The 20,655-nt window shown below is 33.8% G+C and overlaps 1 protein-coding gene across 1 annotated transcript; it reads right to left on the bottom strand.

Moving 5' to 3' along the window:
- Positions 1 to 17,562: 17,562 nt before the first annotated feature.
- Positions 17,563 to 19,781, bottom strand: LOC111990468 (MYB-like transcription factor 4). Its single transcript, XM_024022236.2, has 3 exons — positions 19,541 to 19,781; positions 18,647 to 18,776; positions 17,563 to 18,363 (listed from the first exon to the last, which is right to left on the bottom strand). The coding sequence occupies exons 1-3, from the start codon at positions 19,668 to 19,670 to the stop codon at positions 18,069 to 18,071; spliced, it is 555 nt and encodes a 184-aa protein (XP_023878004.1). The 5' UTR covers positions 19,671 to 19,781; the 3' UTR covers positions 17,563 to 18,068.
- Between the last annotated feature and the right edge of the window lie 874 nt (positions 19,782 to 20,655).

Here is a 20,655-nt window from a genome sequence, read left to right as displayed (position 1 = left end):
TAACCTCAATTGCTAATTGAAATTATTAATGCGAATTTGAAATAATTTATCTCATACAACTTTCAAACTAAATTTTTGATATATGTGTATTCATTAATTAATCCAAGGAAATAATATATTAATAAAATAAAATAAAATAAAAGCGAAGAAAAGAAAGATCCCCATCTTTCTTTCTCTCTTAGCAATGGCTATCTCTCTTAGTGAGAGCGAGGGGAGCTAATATGATATTCTTCTTTAGTCTATTTATAAGGATTTCATTTTGAGGTATTTTCAACAGTGATGCTTAGGGTTCAAATTACATATCTCCCATTGTAACTATCGAACTGAAAAACTATATTACTCACGCATTTTTAAATATTTCAATACAATCTGAAAAATTGTGTGTTGTACTTGTATCCTCTTTTCCTTGATATTGGACATATCAAGTTTAAATATTGAGATCGGGTGCAATACCTAACCCTAGGTATTGCAACTGACACAATAGTAATACATGATTGAGACTAAAAGTTCAAAACAGAAACTTTCAATTTCAACTATTTAATAAAAAAAAATTAAAAAAGTTGAAAAAATTAAAAAATTAAAGTTAAAAAATGAAAGTGGTAAAAATTAATGTGAAAGAGGCTGGTATAATTGCGATCCAAATCCCTAGTATAAGGATCTAATCAGCTATATAATTTACTCGATTTTGCCTTCCAGCTAGGGAAGTTCCAGAGTACTCTTCATTGACCATTCCAGAGGTCCCGGCCAAGCAATGGACTGTCACTGTGTCACTGTCTGAAGAAATAATTCTCTGCATTCACGCCTGCAGTTCACATTTGGCTCTTCCTCATATGAGGATTCAAATTATTTTTCACGCCGTTGTCTCATTATCCTGGCAATGTTCCTGCAGTAGGAGACGTAAACACATTATTCATAACTTCATAATTGTAGTTCTGTAGTTATCAGCAATTACTTCACCAACAACACAAAAATTTTCTGAAAATAATTAATGTAATGAAATGGCCATTTCTTGTATGACTACGACTAGTTAATGGAAACCTAGTCAATGAAGTAAGGGTAGATCAAACTACTTATCATTCGTAACTTTTCCCCCAATTTAACCTTTTCAATTTCTGTATTTAAATCATTAGATAAATTATAAATATAATAAGATTTTCTATATATATATATATATATATTTGGAAAGCTTAATTTTTTAAAGGTAAGATAAAAAGGAAATCTTTAAACATTCCAATTGGGAAGTCCACACATACACCCACCAATGAATTAATACTTAGGTCAGGGGTAGGTTCAAAGAATCCTTGCACGAGTGAGTTTGAAGGACTTTATCTTGAAGAGGTTCTACGCCATTAAAAGAAACAATAATAATAATTAAAATTATTATTAAACAAATAAGTTGGCTTATTAGTTTGGCACTGAAAATAAAATTAAGTTGGCTTTTTAAAAGCATGATTAAGGTCAGAGTAGTGTGTTTGACGTTAACTTATTTAGTTTTTAGCACTGTTTTTTGCTAGAATTGTGTTACAATATATTTGTACTTTGAAGAATGATATTTTTAAAAAGTTGTACATTAAATTTTTTTTTTTTTTTTGAGATAAGATTAGAAAAAATTAATAGTTAAAAGTTAGCCAAATGAACTGCATACAAACGAATGCTTATATTCATTTGGGAACAATTCATCTAACTTTTCATTGAATTTATCATAGATAAATGGTAAAAGGTTTGTTTGTTTGTTTGTTTGTTTTTTTTTTTTTTTTTTTTTTAGAAACAAATAATAAAAAGTTAAATAAAATAAGTAGGTAACTTATATGAGACGTATAGTAGAAAAAAGAAAAAGCAATGAGCTAATTTATAAGTGTATCCCAAATTGGCACTTAATGTTTGTCATTGGATGGAAGGTATGGCAAGATAATTTACTTTTAATTTGTAAATTAAATAAAGAAAATGAACGAGTAAGTTCAAAATTCAAATAAACCTCTCTCTCTCTCTCTCTCTCTCTCCTCACATGCACGCACTCTTACAAAACACAACCATGAAGGTTTTTCTAATCGTCATAGACCTTTAGGTAACTTTCAAAAAAGAATTTGTTTTCCTCAATCCATTTTTCCGAAAATACTCATCACTGCGTGTGTATGAGAAATCTGGTGCAGCGGGATAGCGACATATGTTTAACAACAGAACAAAATAGTAGTGCAGTACTCTCAAGGAAGAGCTCAGAGTTGACTTGGACTTGTGGTTTTCCTGGTTTTTTTGCCTGTGTAAAGGCAATGAAACCTAAGGACTCTATACCTCACCAAACCGATGTTCAAGCTGTACAACACTCTCTAATTTGTAAATGATTAGTTTTATAAGAGTGTTGAAACCGATCAGATTGCTTCTAAAACAATGCACTTCCAAATCTAGAAAATAAAACAGTTGGCCTTGAATCACACCAGCATAGACATTTCAAACATCTAACTAATCTTCCACTCCTTTTTGCTTTTACTTGTAGGATATGTTAACAAGCACCACTTGGTGTGGTGCTTGTTAAGTACCCAAAAAAAAAAAAAAAAAAAGACAAAAAAATTGTTAGAAAAAGTCAAAAAAGAAACCAATTAGAACCTACAAAACTGAAAAAATGACATAAATTGCAAAAAATAAAAATAAAAAAATTATCAGAAAAAAAATAAAAAATATCGTGGTTAACGGGCACCTTGCGGTACCCGTTAACACAACCCTTTACTTATTAAGATATCTGCGGAGACAATTAACTCTTTCCATTTTCATGTAATATATGCTGTACGTCTAAATATTTCCATTTTCACTCTTTTTTGGTATTACCTATTACGTAGATTTTAGACATTTCATGAGTTTGCCAATGCTTCTACACTTCTCTCTTTTCCATAACTTTCACTTATATCCGCAACATTATATTTAAGTTGATTACTACTTGCCAGAATGAATACAAGAAACTACTCTTGAATGCTTCGTCAATTTGATGAGATGGAGGGATTCCTCGTATGGAAGAAGACATCAGAAATATGGATAGAAAGTGAAACCTATCTAGATTAGTATGGTCCACCGATTCATCTTGAATGGTAGATGGATCAACATAATTTTTCAAACTGCAGTGATTTCCCGAATTACATCGAGTTTTGAGTAATATCGTTTCAACTTTCAATCTCTTCAGAGCTTGAATTGGTTGGAATAAAGTTTCACTTTGTAACCACTCCCACCATATGAATGAAATGACACACGCAAAAATAAAATACACATATCTAGAATTTTATTGCAGGACTGATCCTTTGAATGTTTGGTGATTACCAAAGCTTTCTTGCGTCCATCATCTGTACCTAATCCATTTTCATAGTATAACAATTTATATGTCTCTTCTAAAGATTTTATAGTCAAGTTATTGGGTTTACTAAACAATGTAGTTCATTTAGAATTTTGACTTGTATTTTAAGCCATGACTGCCAGTGATCTTCTCCTTTGCTTGTTATTGCCACAACAATAAACCCTTTTCGGGAGCTGTTTTATGACAGCTACCTAGCGGCAGAGCCAAGATGCCGCAAATATTTGTAGCAAACTTGAATAATAAAATCCATTCATGCAAATAAGAAGTGATATTTCAAGTTTTAACACAAGAAAATCTGCAGAAAAATAATAATAATTGTTATTTTGTATTTGTGTGTTAGTGGTTTGCTTACAAATTAATAAGTCATTTTGAGAATTTATTTATTTATTTATTTTTTTATAATTAAATTCAAAATTTACTTATTATTCATATGAAAAGATTTATAGTAGTTAGACATACGTCAAGTATAACTCATGTAAATTTTGATATTTTAGTTAATATAGACTCACAAATGATAAAACTCTTATCACTTTTAGAACTTAGTAAGAGCATATGCCCTTGAAATTTTAGAGTTTAACTTGGAAAAATGATAATAAACTTGAAAGTTATTACATAATTATCGTTGTGTTTTATTATTTAGATGTAATTACACTCCCTTCTATTGATGGAAATGACATTACTCCACCCCAAACTTGAAAAAAAAAAAAATATATATATATATATATATATATATTTTCTCCTCCTTGACATTTGATTGACCAAATTTTGTTAAATTATTATTAAAAATGTTGTGTACTAACCTACCATTTGCTTAAGAACAAGTTTCTAATATTATCTTATTTCATAATTAAAACTAACTGTTTTAAATTTTTAATTAAAATGTATTTTAAAATATTAAAAATGTGAATTTTGTTATTATCTTTTTTTCTTTTTTCAACAGATTATGGAGAGGTTTGTCGTTGCAAGTTAGTTATTTTTTTACTAACCATGGTTAAACTTTTGTAAAGATATTTTTATAAAATAAAATAAAATAGAATATTTTATTACTAATTTAAACAAAAGGTAGGGGGAGAGTGTTAATTTTGATAGGCCACAAACTAAATGACCCCTCGTGATTAAACCAATTAATTAATTAGCCAAGTTATTAATTAATCAATTTATCATACATTGCGTGGAAGCACAAACAAATCACCAAAAACTAAATATGCAGCGGAAATTAAATGACACGGTATTTGTTTACGAATGGGGAAAAATCTCGCCAAAACCCCATCGGGTGATTTTCAGGTCACACTCCCGAAACTCCACTATTATCAAATCAAGCGATTACAAGTAAAGGAATCCCAAGTACCTTACCAACCTAAGTTGAACCCTTACCCCAATACCCAATTGGACTTGATCTGTAGTGACAGTTCCCACCTTTGATGCACGCTCCCAAGTACGTGACTAACCAATGCGCAGATCCCATTACGCGACTTCAAAACACCAACTTAAGGAAGAGAGGTTGGCTGCAAAGTTCTTCAGTTCATCCTACACGATGAAGATCAGGAAATGCTTGTGTCACAAAACCCTATGGTACAAATACACAGCAACTTCTTCAGAGAAGATGAACTAGTCAAGAACTTCGTCTTTTGATCACAATTTGCTTGAACAGAGATTGGTCAATGCTTTTGCAACTTGTGTCACACTTGACAGGCTCTTAAAACAATCCTTTTATATGTTTAGGATTTGAGAAAAGAAGGCCAAAAGCATATTCACGGATCCAAGAAAATCAATCAGAAAATCTGAAATTATAAATCTCGACAGATAGTCAAGTGTCGAGGTAGTTATCGAGAAGGTGTCGAGCTTTAATGAAATTGCACTTCAGACTTGTTTTTCTTGGACAGACTTGATGATTCAACACTTGACCTTGAAACCTTGTTTCTTGAAGTATTAAAAACACCTAGAACTACTCAATTACAAGTAGAGTGCAGTTTTGTCAAAGGATTAGCCAATTTACATAAATAAGTGATATATGTTCCTTAAAAGTGAAAACAATATGTCCTAAAATCTTTCCCTTTGACAATCTGTACAAAACCACAACAAACAAATGAGAATATGAGAGAAGTTATAAATCACTCAACTCATATTCACTTGTTGAATGCAATAAAATCTATCTTAACACAAACTCTTGAAAAACTTTGCAAGAAGAGAGTCTATGACAAAAAAGACTTTAACAACCTATATTTCTGAAACACTTTAAACAAAACTCATCAAGGCATCTTTGTGTGAAATAGAAATAATAGATTGCATAACAATATAAGAAATGTGTATAAAGAAGAAAAGAAACAAATAAAGGAGATTGGTAAAAGAAACATACATCCAATATATATATAATATATAAGAAGTACAATTTGCTAACAAATATGAGTCACAAGATCTCATAGGTACAAGATAATGTATCTAAAAGAGAAAGAAAAGAAAAGATACATAAAATCCTCACTACATCCTCATATAAACACACTCCCCCTAATAAAAATCTCTTATACTAACCCTCTCTCTAACTATGACTACTCTCATAACCCAAAACTACTCTCCCTTTTTGTCACGACTGACAAAGGGTAAGAGTGTTAAGTAGACATATTGTCAGAGCTAGAAGAGCTAGCATCTCATCATCATCATCATCATCATCATCATCCATCGCCGAATCTGAAGCCTCGTTGGTGAGATAGCCTCAGAGAGGGGGGGAGACTCCATAAAGCCACCAAGGCGAGCATCCATGCGCTGAAGCTATGCCATGATCGCATCAAGAGTCATACCTCCCACTGAGTAGAGGAGCGAAGGTGGATGAAGCTAAAGAAGGGGAGGAGCTGTCGTACTAGACTGCCTTAAACGAAACTGTGCCACGCTCCATTTAATGGTAGCATACTCAATGGCACACATAATGGAGAAGTAGTTAGACGAAGGAAAAGGAACAGAAAAATGGCGTAAAATCCGCGTGATAGCTGAAGAGAAGATGAGTTTATCACGGGTCGCCATATCCTTATATAACATCTATAATGGAAATAATGAAATAGAAGGAAAATCTATAGTGAGATGCTAAAGAAAAGAAAACAAAAATCAAGCACGAGGCTCTGTGATAGAGTTATTGTGAAAAGATGATACAAAACAAATGTCATCACATGTTCTAAATCTAGGACCTTTAGCAAAGGTCGAACATGATGTGTAAATTAACAATCACCCCAATCAGAAGGGCGCTTGCAAAAAGTAGAAATCATCTCGTCTTTGGACACAGTCTTAGTCGTTCATAACGGGGTAGTCGAGGACTCTACTCTCGGGACGTGGAGCACCTTGGATACAATATCTGGTGTGACCACTATACGCATACCTTTAACGAGGGTATGAAAAAGAGGTACAAAATAATCCAGTTCATGCATGTTGAAGTAAAACTCCTAGATCAGCACAGAAGGACAGTGACTGGGATGTCACATAGTAACTTCCAACCTCGACTGCAAATGACAGGGAGTCAATGTCGAAAAAGTCAGACAAGATGACTCGGCATTCTAAATGAATGCCTCATCTAGAGAAGTTCTCTAAGAAGTCCTGTCGAGCATCCTTATCATGGAACCGAATAGAAGAGGGGTAAGATCAGAAGAAGACGATGCTCGGAACGAGAGGGTTCCAAGACGAAGCAGACTTACTTTTAGGTGCCACTGATGCACTAACGTAAACTAGAGAGTGAGGGGGAAGAAGGAAACACTCAGAAAATTCCTAAAAATAGTTCAAATATATAAAATATATTGAATGTAAAGGACGTATGCATGAAAATGCATAAGCATGTGACGTGCAACACTAAAATCATTATGGGCTCAGCCCAATCCAAACCTACCAGTACACAAACAGTTTAACATATATAACACACAACTAAATGCATGAAAATATAGTTATAATGCACATGGAATACAATGCATGAATTTTAAGATCAAATCTTCAAAACCTATCCCAAAAATTTTGCAAAAACCTCTTTGATTTTGAAAAAAACCCCAAAATTTCCAAAAATCCCAAAAACTTAGGTTAAAAAATATGAAATGCATGAAAATGAGTGATTTAGACACTTACCAAGTGAGAAAGAACTTGATTAAGGTCGAAAAACACAAGGGAGTGAGGTTTAGAGTGAGAAGAGAATGTTAGGGAGTTGAACAGTCACAGACAGATAGAGAGATGAAGGAAATGAAGTCCGGATCGCGTTGAACCTTATATAGACCTTAGTAATTCTCACTAGGTCAGAGGTTTAGAGTGTCGAAGGTGTCAAGAGGTGTTGAGACAGGTGTCGAGCTTTAAAAACTTCAATAGATGCAGCTATCGAGGGTGTCCAGAGGTGTCCACAACAAAACAGGCTCGATGGATCGAGGAGCTATCGAGGAGACAAGAGAATTCTTGATCGATCCACCTAGCTATTAAGAGATGTCGAGATTGCAATGAAAAAAAATTGAAGAGCTCGATGGATAAGCCAGGTGTCGAGAGGTGTAAAGGAGCTGTCAAGATTGCATATAAAACAGCTTTCCAAGAAGAGAAAAACACAGATATGAATGCAATCCAACATACACCTCAACTCAAAATTTTTTTTTTTTTTTTTTTTTTTTCATTTATAGGTTATGAAATTTTAAAAGACATTGATAAAATATGAAAGCTTTTCTTTATCTTTTATAAATAAAATTTGACATACAAAAGAATAATAGTCCATTAGTTATTATGTCAAAGGAAAAATAAATACATAATGATAGGCCAAAAACGTATTGACTCCTTGTGATGAAATTAATTGATTAATTAGTCAAGTTTATTAATTAATCAAATTAACATGCAATAAGCATGGTAGCACAAACAAATCACCAATTAAACCAAGTATGCTGCGGAAAATAAATTGATACGTTGATTTGTTTACAAATGGAGAAAACTTACACGGCGAAAATCCCATCAAGTGATTTTAAGGTCACCACTCTCGAGAATCCATTACTATCACAACAAGTAGTTACAAGTAAAGGAATCCCAGTACTTTATACCAACCTATAGTTGAACTTTTACACCAATACCTAATTGGTCTTGTTTTGTAGTGACAATCTCTCTTTTTGATGCACAGCTCCCTGTACGTGACTAATCGATCGCGCGGATCCCAGTACACAACTTCAATCACCAACTAGAGAAGTTTGTTGGCTGCAAAGTTCTTCAGTTCATCACACAATGAAGATCGAGAAGCTCATTGATTACAAAACCCTACGGTGCACAAACACAGCAGCTTCTTTACAAGAAAGATGAACTAAAGCAAATTCTGTCTTCGATCATAATTTGCTTGAACAAACTTTGCTCAACACTTGTGCAATTTGTTCCACCTTTTACAGCCCTTAAAATAATCTTTTTATATGTCTAGAGTTGTGAGAAAAGAAAGTTTAAATATACAATCACGGATTGAATGAAAAACAGATTAGAAATTCTGAGTTTCATAAATCTCGACAGATGTCCTATCTGTCGAGCTGCTGTTGAGCCACAGGGCTGGAATAGCTCTTCAAACTCGATAGATGGCTAGCTGTCGAGCTTTAATGATAGGCACTTTTCAGACTTGAATCTTGGACAAACTTGCATGGTTTCAACACTTGATCTTGAAACAAAGTTTCTTGAAGTATTAAAGACATCCTAGATCTACCCAAATATAAGTAAAGTGCGTTTTGTCAAAGGATTAGCCAATTACATAAATAGTGATATATGTTCCTAATAAGTGAATCACATATGTCCTAATAATCTTTCCCTTTGACAATCTGTGACAAAACCACAACAAACAAATGAGATATGAGAGAAGTTATAAATCACTCAACTCATATTCACTTGTTGAATGCAATAAAATCTATCTTAACACAAACTCTTGAAAAACTTTGCAAGAAGAGAGTCTATGACAAAAAAGACTTTAACAACCTATATTTCTGAAACACTTTAAACAAAACTCATCAAGGCATCTTTGTGTGAAATAGAAATAATAGATTGCATACAATAAATAAGAAATATGTGTATAAAGAAAGAAAAGAAACAATATATGGAGATTGGTGAAAGAACTGTAATAACAACCTCAAATATATATATATATATATATAAAGAAGTACAAGGTTTGCTATCACAATATGATCACAAGATCTAAGGTACATGAATAATGTATCTAAAAGAGAAAGAAAAGAAAAAGATACATAAAATCCTCACTACATCCTCATATAAACACACTCCCCCTAATAAAAATCTCTTATACTAACCCTCTCTCTAACTATGACTACTCTCATAACCCAAAACTACTCTCCCTTTTTGTCACGACTGACAAAGGGTAAGAGTGTTAAGTAGACATATTGTCAGAGCTAGAAGAGCTAGCATCTTCATCATCATCATCATCATCATCATCGGAACCGCCATCGTCCTTGAATGCCTCGGGAGGAGGAGAGGGAGACTCCATAAAGCCACCAAGGCGAGCATCCATGCGCTGAAGCTATGCCATGATCGCATCAAGAGTCATACCTCCCACTGAAGTAGAGGGAGCGAAGGTGGATGAAGCTAAAGAAGTGGGAGGAGCTGTCGTACTAGACTGCCTTAAACGAAACTGTGCCACGCTCCATTTAATGGTAGCATACTCAATGGCACACATAATGGAGAAGTAGTTAGACGAAGGAAAAGGAACAGAAAAATGGCGTAAAATCCGCGTGATAGCTGAAGAGAAGATGAGTTTATCACGGGTCGCCATATCCTTATATACATCTATAATGGAAATAATGAAATATGAAGGAAAATCTATAGTGAGATGCTAAAGAAAAGAAAACAAAAATCAAGCACGAGGCTCTGTGATAGAGTTATTGTGAGAAAGATGATACAAAACAAATGTCATCACTATGTTCATAAATCTAGGACCTTTAGCAAAGGTCGAACATGGTGTAAATTAACAATCACCCCAATCAGAAGGGCGCTTGCAAAAAGTAGAAATCATCTCGTCTTTGGACACAGTCTTTAGTCGTTCATAACCGGGGTAGTCGGGATGCTCTACTCTCGGGACGTGGAGCACCTTGGATACAATATCTGGTGTGACCACTATACGCATACCTTTAACGAGGGTATGAAAAAGAGGTACAAAATAATCCAGTTCATGCATGTTGAAGTAAAACTCCTAGATCAGCACAGAAGGACAGGTGACTGGGATGTCACATAGTAACTTCCAACCTCGACTGCAAATGACAGTGGGTAGGTCAATGTCGAAAAAGTCAGACAAGATGACTCGGCATTCTAAATGAATGCCTCATCTAGAGAAGTTCTCTAAGAAGTCCTGTCGAGCATCCTTATCATGGAACCGAATAGAAGAGGGGGTAAGATCAGAAGAAGACGATGCCTCGGAACGAAGAGGGTTCCAAGACGAAGCAGACTTACTTTTAGGTGCCACTGATGCACTAACGTAAACTAGAGAGTGAGGGGGAAGAAGGAAACACTCAGAAAATTCCTAAAAATAGTTCAAATATATAAAAATATATTGAATGTAAAGGACGTATGCATGAAAATGCATAAGCATGTGACGTGCAACACTAAAATCATTATGGGCTCAGCCCAATCCAAACCTACCAGTACACAAACAGTTTAACATATATAACACACAACTAAATGCATGAAAATATAGTTATAATGCACATGGAATACAATGCATGAAGTTTTTAAGATCAAATCTTCAAAACCTATCCCAAAAATTTTGCAAAAACCTCTTTGATTTTGAAAAAAAACCCCAAAATTTCCAAAAATCCCAAAAACTTAGGTTAAAAAAATATGAAATGCATGAAAATGAGTGATTTAGACACTTACCAAGTGAGAAAGAACTTGATTAAGGTCGAAAAACACAAGGGAGTGAGGTTTAGAGTGAGAAGAGAATGTTAGGGAGTTGAACAGTCACAGACAGATAGAGAGATGAAGGAAATGAAGTCCGGATCGCGTTTGAACCTATATATAGAACCTTAGTAATTCTCGGCAGGTCAAGGTGTCAAGAGGTGTTGAGACAGGTGTCGAGCTTTAAAAACTTCAATAGATGCAGCTATCGAGGGGTGTCCAGAGGTGTCCACAACAAAACAGGCTCGATGGATCGAGGAGCTATCGAGGAGACAAGAGATTTCTTGATCGATCCACCTAGCTATTAAGAGATGTCGAGATTGCAATGAAAAAAAATTGAAGAGCTCGATGGATAAGCCAGGTGTCGAGAGGTGTAAAGGAGCTGTCAAGATTGCATAAAAACAGCTTTCCAAGAAGAGAAAAACACAGATATGAATGCAATTAAGCATGCAACTCAATCAATGATCCAAACAGCATTTTGAACTCTCAAAATCATCTCTCAATCATAAAAATGTTAAGCACATAGATCCCAAAACACACACACACACACACACACACACACACACACATACACACACACACACAAAAAACAAATCTAACCAATTTTTATTTAAAAAACAAGTCAAGACAGTTTAGTGAGTATACATTAACACATATAAACCTTGTGATGGCCAAATGACATTGTACTTCCACATATATCAAGAGTAGCAAAGAATATTGCGTGTTGTGTGTGAAAAATTTCACAAGATTGCATAAGTGTATACATGTTATGACGATTTGAAATATGAGAAAATCACTTTAACTTGCACACAATCATAATTGTTTGATGGGGATTATTACCTTCGAGGTACATCCTATAACTCCCACATTTCCTAGAATACACACTTGCAATCATATATAAAGCTTTTTTTATTCTTTTTGCTTTTTATTTTCTTTGTATATTTTTCTTTTTAAGCAAAACATACATGGGCATATAGAAGAAAGAAAAGAAATACCTAATGATGTTAAGCATTTGACATTCCAATTTTGCTATGCCAAAGCACATAAATGTCATTGACATTGCACTTTTGCTATACCGAAGTATACAAATGTCATTTCATGATTGGCAAGTAACAGTGGTGAGATAGTTATGTATGTCTTTCTCTTAGGATTTTCTAGTCCTTCCCGTCAAAAAAAAGTGATATAAGTGTTAAGTACAGGAGATTACTTAATCTTACTCAACACAAACACGAGCCACAAAACTCACTTGTTTAGTTGTGCATAGAGATGCTCATCTAAGCTACAAGAGATACAAAGTTTAAAAATTTTTGTTCTAATGGTCATCCAAGATACACAAGTACCAATGTACACATAACACACTGTTTTTGTATTTTTCTGATTTTTCAAAAAAAAAATATTTTTATATCAAAAAAAAAAAAAAACAATAACATGTTAAATAAAGTAAAGCATAAAAACTAGAATAACTCAAAACTAAAAAGCAAAACACACAAGTAATATAAACAAAAACAAGAAAGGAGAGAGATAAGAAGTGACAGAATCATTTGGAGCCATTTTCCTTCCACACCTTAGAAGAACCTTTCCGTCTAGCAAATCATTGATCCGACGGTGAGAGGGAAGAATTAAAATTGTTCAAGTTCGAAAAGAACATGAGGGCTTTGAGAAGATGTGCAAGAGGAGCAAAAGAGGATGGAAATTGACTCTAGTTTCTTGATGTCATCATGTTGTTACTCTGTTGAGTGGCTAACCACTTATAGGAACTAGGTCGAGTATGACCAGCTATTCCACAGTGATGACAGAGATACTGCTTCTTCTGTTTAGGCTTTTGAGAGTTAGCCTTCTTAGCCCTAGGGTTTTTAGCTTCTTTTTTATCCTGCTTAAGGGGTGCTTCTAAGATAGATTTACCCTTGTCTATGTTCTCACTCGCTAAATCAGTTTTGACATTAGTATTCTCAATTTCAATATTATTACTAGGAGGAACAAAAACAGTAAAACTAGTAGAAGCAATACTAGGAGAAGAAAAATCATACCCTAAATCGATTCAATTGGAAGCAAATTTCTGAAAACTGAGCATTTCATCGAGCTTAGCGCTTGAAGTCCTTTCCAGTTGAGCTCTGACTTGGAACAATTCTGCCTCAAGCTTCTTGATGTTCTCAGCCAAGAAGTTATTCTTAAACCTCAATGCTCCAATAGTTTGATTGGCTTCATCAAACTTTGTGAAAAGCTCTTCAGGCTCAAGCTTCACATCACTAAGCTTCTTGGTGGTCAACCTATACAACTTCTCATACTTTTCTAAGACTTTGTATAACTTTGCATAGGCTGTGTGGATGTCATCTTGTTCATCCATCTTCTCAAACTTGGATTCCACCAATTCCTTTTCTTCATCCACATCTTCAACAATCCCCTCAGTAGGATTGATAGTGGTAGTGAAGGCGTTCAAGATTCCGTCATCCTCATTGTTGGAATCATCTTCAGGCTTACTGTTGCTCAAAGTAGCAACAAGTGTCTTGCTCTTCCCAATGGTTTTGAGATATGTAGAGCACTCTTATTTCATATGACCGAAATCTTGACACCCAAAACACTTTGGTCCTGAAGGAACAGTATACTGACTGCTATCCCTAGCATCCTTCTTCCCTTTGTCTTGGCTCTTGAACTAAGAAGAACTAGATTGCCTACAGTCCTTGTCAAAGCACTTCCCATTGGCATTCTTCATGAACTTCTTAAACTGCCTCGTAATGTAGAACTTCATCTTAGAATCCTCATCATCTAAAGACTCATCAGTATCATTGCTCTTGGCCTTCAATACCATGCTTTTACCCTTACCCGACTTGCTAATTCTTGTTAAACCTAGCTCATAGGTTTGCAGATTATCAACCAGCTTTGGTCCTGAAGGAACAGTATACTGACCGCTATCCCTAGCATCCTTCTTCCCTTTGTCTTGGCTCTTGAACTAAGAAGAACTAGATTGCCTATGGTCCTTGTCAAAGCCCTTCCCATTAGCATTCTTCATGAACTTCTTAAATTGCCTCGTAATGTAGAACTTCATCTTAGAATCCTCATCATCTAAAGACTCATCAGTATCACTACTCTTGGCCTTCAATGCCATGCTCTTACCCTTACTCGACCTACTAATTCTTGTTAAACCTAGCTTATAGGTTTGTAGATTACCAACTAGCTTTGTCAAAGAAATCTTGTCAATGTCCCTTAATTCCTCGATCACGGTGATCTTGGCATGAAATCTCTTGGGTAGAGATCTGAGCACTTTTCTCACAATCTTGGATTCTGAAATGGTTTCCCCAAGATTAAAAGCTAAGTTCACTATGTCCTTGAGCTTGGCATAGAACTCATCGAATGACTCATCCTCCTCTATCTTTATCTCTTCGAAGCTAGTAGTGAGCCTTTGAAGTTTCGAATCCTTGACAACCTTAGTTCCTTCATAGGTTGTCTAGAGGATGGTCCATGCTTCCTTCGTAGTTTTAGTGGAGGATATCTTCTTGAACTCCTCATTGGTGACCGCACTGAATAAGGCATTCAATGCCCTGCTGTTGAAGTTTGCCGCCTTGATCTTAGAATCATCCCAATCGGCCGGCGCTTCTTTTGGCTTGGTCCAACCAATCTCTATAGCTTGCCACACCTTTTCATCTAGAGACTACAAGAAAACTCTCATGCTTACTTTCTAGTGTGCATAGTTAGTACCATCAAACAATGGAGGTATAATAAGATATTGTCCTCTATCCATGACAAATAGGGGTCAATGGATCACACAGCAAATATTAATCCTAGTCAAAGTGGGCCTGCTCTGATACCACTTGATAGGCCAAAAACGTATTGACTTCTTATGATGAAATTAATTGATTAATTAGCCAAGTTAATTAATAAATCAAATTAATATGCAATAAGCGTGGTAGCATAAACAAATCACCAATTAAACTAAGTATACAGCGGAAAATAAATTGAGACAGTGATTTTTTTACGAATGGAAAAAACCTACACAACAAAAACCCCACCAGGTAATTTTAAGGTCATCACTCCCGAGAATCTACTATTATCACAACAAGCGGTTATAAATAAAGGAATCACAGTATCTTATACCAACCTACAGTTGAACCCTTACCCTAATACTCAATTGGACTTTTTTTGTAGTGACAATCTCTCCTTTTGATGCATAGCTCTCAGTACGTAACTAATTATTTGCACGGATCCCAGTATGCGATTTCAGTCACCAACTAGAGAAGTTTGTTGGCTGCAGAGTTTTTCGGTTCATCACACGATGAAGATCAAGAAGCTCATTGGTTACAAAACCCTACGGTGCACAAACACAGCAGCTTTTTTACAAGAAATATGAATTAGGGCAAATTTTGTTTCCAATTACAATTTGCTTGAACAAAATTTGCTCAACACTTGTGCAACTTGTTCCACCTTTGACGGCTCTTAAAATAATTATTTTATATGTCTAGGGTTGTGAGAAAAGAAAACCCAAACATATAATCACAGATTGAATGAAAAATAGATCAGAAATTCTGAGTTTCATAAATCTCGATAGATGCCCTATCTGTCGAGCTGCTGTTGAACCACGAGACTGGAATAGCTCTTCAAGCTCAATAGATGGCTAGCTATCGAGCTTTAATGACAGACACTTTTTAGACTTGAATCTTGGATAGACTTGCATGGCTTCAACACTTGATCTTGAAATAAGGTTGAAGTATTAAATACATTCTAGATCTACCAAAATACAAGTGAAGCACATTTTGTCAAAAGATTAGCCAACTACATAAATAGTGACATATGTTCATAACAAGTGAATCGCATATGTCCTAACATATAAGGTGAATTCATTAAAAACCGGAAAATATAATAAGAAAAAAAATCAACTTTTGTATGGGAACTTTATTTAGGGGGGTGTGTTGATAGTGTTCTGCTCTGCCAATCCCAAAATTGTATTTCTAGCTTACATTACCCAATCACCAAGAAAATATGAATTTTGAACTCCAAATGTTCTAACTTAAACTAAAAATTTTGAATTTTGAATTCCACGGATCATTGATGTTTGATATGCTTTGTACAGTTTTTTTTTTTTTTTTTTTGGTTGTTGTCGCAAGATTGATCCTCATTGTTTATAAATTCTTGAATTAGCTCTTTTCTAGTGAAAAACACTTGCTAATCACCATACACCGTGTTAATTAGAAGAGAAACTCCTCCATTTGCATTTTAAATAAATTAAAGTCTTTTTAAAGAAGAAGATTTAATATTCCATAAAACTAGAGATGACAATTCGTATTCACATGTTAGGTTTGTGTTGTGTTAACTCATGAGTATCCGACTATATAGGTGAATACTAATTCGACATGTTTATTATATGGGTCAAGATTTTTCAACCATAACACAACTCATTTATTAAACAGTTGTGTCAATATATTTATCAGATTTTATCAAAATGAAAAAAAAAATTATGAAAAAACAAACAAATAAATATTTTTAATATAAAATTCAAAACTAACGAATAACTACATCACAAATAATCATTCAAAACTAAAATATGTCTCAATATCACAAATAATCAATCATGATATATCAAAGAAAATAAACCACAACAATCAATACATTCATATACCTAAGGTTTGAAGGGTGTATTAATAAAATGTCATTTAATTAAATTAGTTAGACGGGTCAAACAGGTTCTATATGTTGAATATTAACCTAACCCGTTTATTAAACAAATTAGTCGTGTCAACCAGACTATGACATGAACTTATTAAGTCTCAAATCATAACCTGCTAATTTTGTTTTAGGTCGAGTCGGGTTCACGGGTCATGTCCAATTTTACCACTCTACATAAAACCTAAAAATGACTATGGAGGCACGTCATATAAAATAAACTCTAATATAATCTAAGTATATATGTTTATAAAGTTCCTTCCTGAAGACTTGAACTCCGATTCTTGTCCCTTCTACACCCATAAGCATTTATATTTGTGGAGTGACAACCACGCCAAGGTAATATGGTGATTCATTTTGCGTATTTAAATTCATAAAATATTAAAAATCTTCACTATGAAATAAATCTTGTCCCTTTAATGTGTTAAAATGTGGTTGTAACATTCCTTTAATTGCTCAACATTAATTTGGGATGAGAAGTAGGCAGCATCGTGCATGGTAAGTGCATTGAATTCTAACCTAACTCTATAACGTGTGCAAATGAGTAGCTACACAATAATTAGTGAATTTTAAGTTTTAACCCAAAACAGAGAAGTTCAAACAAGTAACCTCCGTTTCATGAGGCGTGGTCCCTAAGTTGCGTCTGTACACAGTACTTACATGCGTATTTGTTATCTCCTAACGAAAACATCTGCACATGGAATGAATTGGCATAATTCTATTTGTATATTGATATAGAAAGATTGCACATGGAATGAATTGGCATAACTACTGCTGCCAGTATAGTTTGTCATAGATGAATTGCCATTCTGGAAGCAATTTTATATCATTTTGGTCGAGAGAATAAACAAGGATATCTAACACCATGAAAGAAGTTTTTTTTTTTGAGTAACAGTGAAAGAAGTTATTCAGGCACAGACGAACCGCCACAATTTTTTACTACTAAAAAAAAAAAATTCAACATTTAGGAATAAATATCATCTAAGACTGGCTATGTTATCCTAGGTTTGAGTGGTCCTGAGGCTCTTTTCCTTTTTTTGGAGATACAAAATTTGTTTGTATTCCACATTCCTAGCTTGTTCTAAATTGCACAAAGAAACTAACTCTTTCACATTAAGACAAAGGCTTACTTTCACTAGTTTTACTGAGCAATGTGCTCCTCTATTAGCTTTGGGAAATGCAAAGTGTTCAGTACCCCACTTGACACGAATAGCTACATAATTGGAAGGCCTATAGTGAGATCAAGATTCAGGTCAGGGAAGCTGCTAATGTTGCTCACTGGGCCACTTGTACTAGAATTCAAGACTGGAAAGTTATCTGCTTGAGAGTTCACTTCTTTACATGAATGGTTATTTGAGACAAAAGATTTGGTAGGCCGTATGAGTCCCAAGCGATGATTGTTGGGGTCAATTCCCTTCCGAAGTAGTTTTCTTTTCAGATGAGTGTTCCAGTAATTCTTCACTTCATTGTCTGTCCGGCCTGGCAATCTTCCAGCAATTAATGACCACCTAAACCAATTTCATAGATAAACATCAATAAATAAAAAATAAATAAAAACTATAATTTGCAAATAATAGATATGAGATAGCAGGCAGGTTTATATATACAAAATAGATGCACCAGTTCTTAGAAATCATTCAATGTAGTCCTATGTACGTGTTTGATATTTGTATAATTTCAGCCGAAGGATATGCATTTATGGGAGAGAGAAGAAAACTTCATTTTATAATTATGTTTGGAAGTCTTAGAATTACTATTGAGATCATATATAAGACAGGATGGTTGTTTTACCTGTTTCCAAGAAGTGCATGGAGCTTGATGATAAGGTCCTCTTCGTCTTCACCGAAGTTACCACGTTTAAGGTCTGGTCTTAGATAGTTTACCCATCTTAATCGACAACTTTTGCCGCAACGAAGCAATCCTAGTTAGTCACAAAGAAGATAAGAAAGCACCATTAAGTTTTGAATATGGAAAAAAGTTAATAAATATCCTAAAGGCATTAGTTTAAAAAAAATTTTAAAAAATTTAAAAAAAAAAAAAAAAAAAAGCTAAAGTTTTTTGACAAATTTTTATATGGTAATAAAAAAGGTTTTAATTATTGATATGAAAGTAATGATGCTCTAGGGTAGGGTTAAAGTTCTTAGGATAACTCCACCATAAAGCTCTTAAGATATTATTTATCTATTTTGAAATAAGTGTAATGGATATTACCTATTATCAATAATTTAAAAGATATGAAAATGATAATAATAAATTTTTAAATGTTAATGATGTAAAAAAAAAAAAAAAGTAATGCATTTATTTTCAAATATATAAAGAGTATGTTAGAAATCTTATATGTATTTTTATTAGANCTAAAGTTTTTTGACAAATTTTTATATTTTTGTTAAAAATAGCAGTAAAAATTTCTTTAAATAGTACATTAAACAAATGTAGTAAAAAGGCCCATTAACAAGACCCATTTACAAATAAGTATTTGTGTACCCAGAGCCTTACTGTTCGGTAAGTAACACTGTTTATATTTTTATATAAGAATAATTTTCTTTTCTCCTCTTTTGTGAAAAAAGCAACGGGATTTACAAGTAGAATTTGGTTTTCGATTCCGCCTTCCCCACTTGTTTCGTAAGAAAAGGCAAAAAGTACTAGTGTCTGTGTTTGTGTGAACATCTTGTTTAGAAGACATACCTGCAGCCTCAGGAAGAGAGCGCCAGCAACCTTCACCATGTTTTTGGATATAATCAATGAGCTTTTGGTCTTCTTGCTTTGTCCATGCTCCTTTGTTAGTTTCTTTCTTCTCACAACAAGGTTTCCTCATTGTAATCTGTGGCAACAGTAAGAGGGATGAGGAGAGAGTAGACAAACAAACCCTAAAGAAAAAGAGAGAGAAAGAGAGAGAGAGAGTCCACTCAAAGCAATGAGACTGATGTAGCAATATAACAGACTCTGGGTTTGACTTTTAGTTAGCCGTAAACAACATCATATGTTGTGGGGTTGGTATGACTTTGCCTAGCATGCACTCTCATTGCTTACAGGTTCAGTCACAAATACAGTGGCTTCCTTCCAAATTTACTTCAAATTCCAGTAGAATTACACTTCTCAGGAACAGTATTTAAACGACTAGATTTTGATGCCTCACAATTCACGGTATAAAATGAATATTTAAAATGATTCATCTCCAAGAACGTATTCGTAAAGAATCATTTAGGTTTTAAATTTTTGTTTAAATGGTCCCATACAATATGAAAAGCACAGTTTTTTTTTTTTTTTTTTTTTTTATTAGAAAAATTCATAATTAATTTAATTAAGTCTTATTAATATATAATTTTGAAATGATTAAGGAAATATGATATTTCAAATTTATGACACAATAGTTTTTTTTTTTTTTTTCATGCATAAAATTTAAATCCAAACTGGTTTAAAAATTCTAATGATTATTTGGGTGTATCATATATATGCGGATGATTATCTGAATCAACTAATGATAAGTTTAGGGAGATTATTTTAACATGTTTGAAGTAAAAATTTGCTATTTCGTTGGAGTAGAATCTTCTTAAGCTCATAAAGCACATCATGTTTGGTTAAAATTCATACCAAACTATTTGTACCTGTAATTGACTTTCAATCTCACAAGATCTCAAAAATTCAAATACAGATTCTGTATACCTATATTGATAAATTTAATTATTCTTTTACATCTTTAAAAAAAATGCTAAAATGACTATTAATTTCACTACAAATGACTTACAAACTAACATAATAATAAATGTAATTGATAGTTTGATACCATGTCAACAACATAA

This window comes from Quercus suber, unplaced genomic scaffold (genome assembly GCF_002906115.3).
Source record: "Quercus suber isolate HL8 unplaced genomic scaffold, Cork oak 2.0 scaffold_413, whole genome shotgun sequence".
Classification (NCBI taxonomy): Eukaryota; Viridiplantae; Streptophyta; class Magnoliopsida; order Fagales; family Fagaceae; genus Quercus; species Quercus suber.
Note: the sequence above shows the minus strand (reverse complement) of the source record. Positions and strands in the feature narration are given on the sequence as shown.